At 47.1% G+C, this 1,049-nt stretch overlaps 1 protein-coding gene across 1 annotated transcript; it reads left to right on the top strand.

The window, feature by feature from the left end:
• Window positions 1-632: 632 nt before the first annotated feature.
• Window positions 633-1,026, top strand: FOMMEDRAFT_153858 (uncharacterized protein; the record flags this gene model as incomplete). Its single annotated transcript, XM_007264487.1, has 2 exons — window positions 633-753; window positions 863-1,026. The coding sequence occupies 2 exons, from the start codon at window positions 633-635 to the stop codon at window positions 1,024-1,026; spliced, it is 285 nt and encodes a 94-aa protein (XP_007264549.1).
• Window positions 1,027-1,049: the final 23 nt, after the last annotated feature.

The following is a 1,049-nucleotide window of genomic DNA, read 5'->3' as shown; positions in this document are numbered from 1 at the left end:
CATGTCAGATTACTATCAACTGTATCATAAAGTAAAATAGTGCTTTCCTTTTGCATCTAAATATAATATTGGTTTTATTTTACTAGCTTTGCTACTATCACGAACATTGATTACATAATCAACGCTGAAGATCGAGAGCATATAATGACGCTCTTACAGCTGTCACTCTTTCTCCCCGACCTCCACCATCTCTCTAAGTCTAACCCTCTGCCCTGACACTATGTTGTTGCTTTTGTTCTCTCCAGCCCAGTCCTCTGCTTGCAAGCATCCTCCAGCAGGTACTCCGAGTGCAACAACACAGACAATAAACATTGCTGTAACTCGTCTCTCTGATCTACTGTTGCAGTGCCTGTACAGAGCCTCAGATTGTATGTTGTGCCACTGAGCTGACTACACTGTCCTTCAACGTAAAGCAGTAAGTAGCCAGTCCACTTCATAATAGCCTGTACAATAGTTGCTCCTCCCTTTCCTCCCAACCTTTTGTCTCCCTTCCATCCCTTCTGCTCCTCGTCCCACTGCTTGCGTTGCCTCCCCTTCATTGTCCTCCTTTTTTTACGTTCGTCTCCCTTTTTGAATTCACATTCGCACATCTGCATTGTTGACCAGTGCCGAACGACTTCTCCAATAACTCCATGCATTCGCGTACTTCTTACCGCTCCGCAGTGCAAGCAACACTCGACGAGCACACGCGAGCATACTCGCGACAATGTTCATGTACAACCACTCCTATGGTACCACCCTCTCCTCAACGCTGTACGTGTTCTACTCCTTCGTACAATCCTTGTTTGACATCACTCTTGACAGATTTGCCCCACGCACATTTACATTCCTCAGTGCCGTCCATGACACCATTTCGAATAAGGTAAGCAGTGGCCATCACTTATCCCTCCTGAGCCGAGTCCGTTCACATCACCCACATCACCCTCTCCCTTCGAGCCAGAACGTCCCAGAGATACACCTTTGCAATCACACACAACGCCTAAGTTCTCTGCACCTCCAATTGCGAGACGTAGTCAGAGCATGTGATGTGCACGTACGGACATAGCTTC

The sequence above is a fragment of the Fomitiporia mediterranea genome (genome assembly GCF_000271605.1).
Source record: "Fomitiporia mediterranea MF3/22 unplaced genomic scaffold FOMMEscaffold_4, whole genome shotgun sequence".
Classification (NCBI taxonomy): Eukaryota; Fungi; Basidiomycota; class Agaricomycetes; order Hymenochaetales; family Hymenochaetaceae; genus Fomitiporia; species Fomitiporia mediterranea.
The sequence above is the reverse complement of the archived record's forward strand: the minus strand, read 5'-3'. Positions and strand labels throughout refer to the sequence as shown.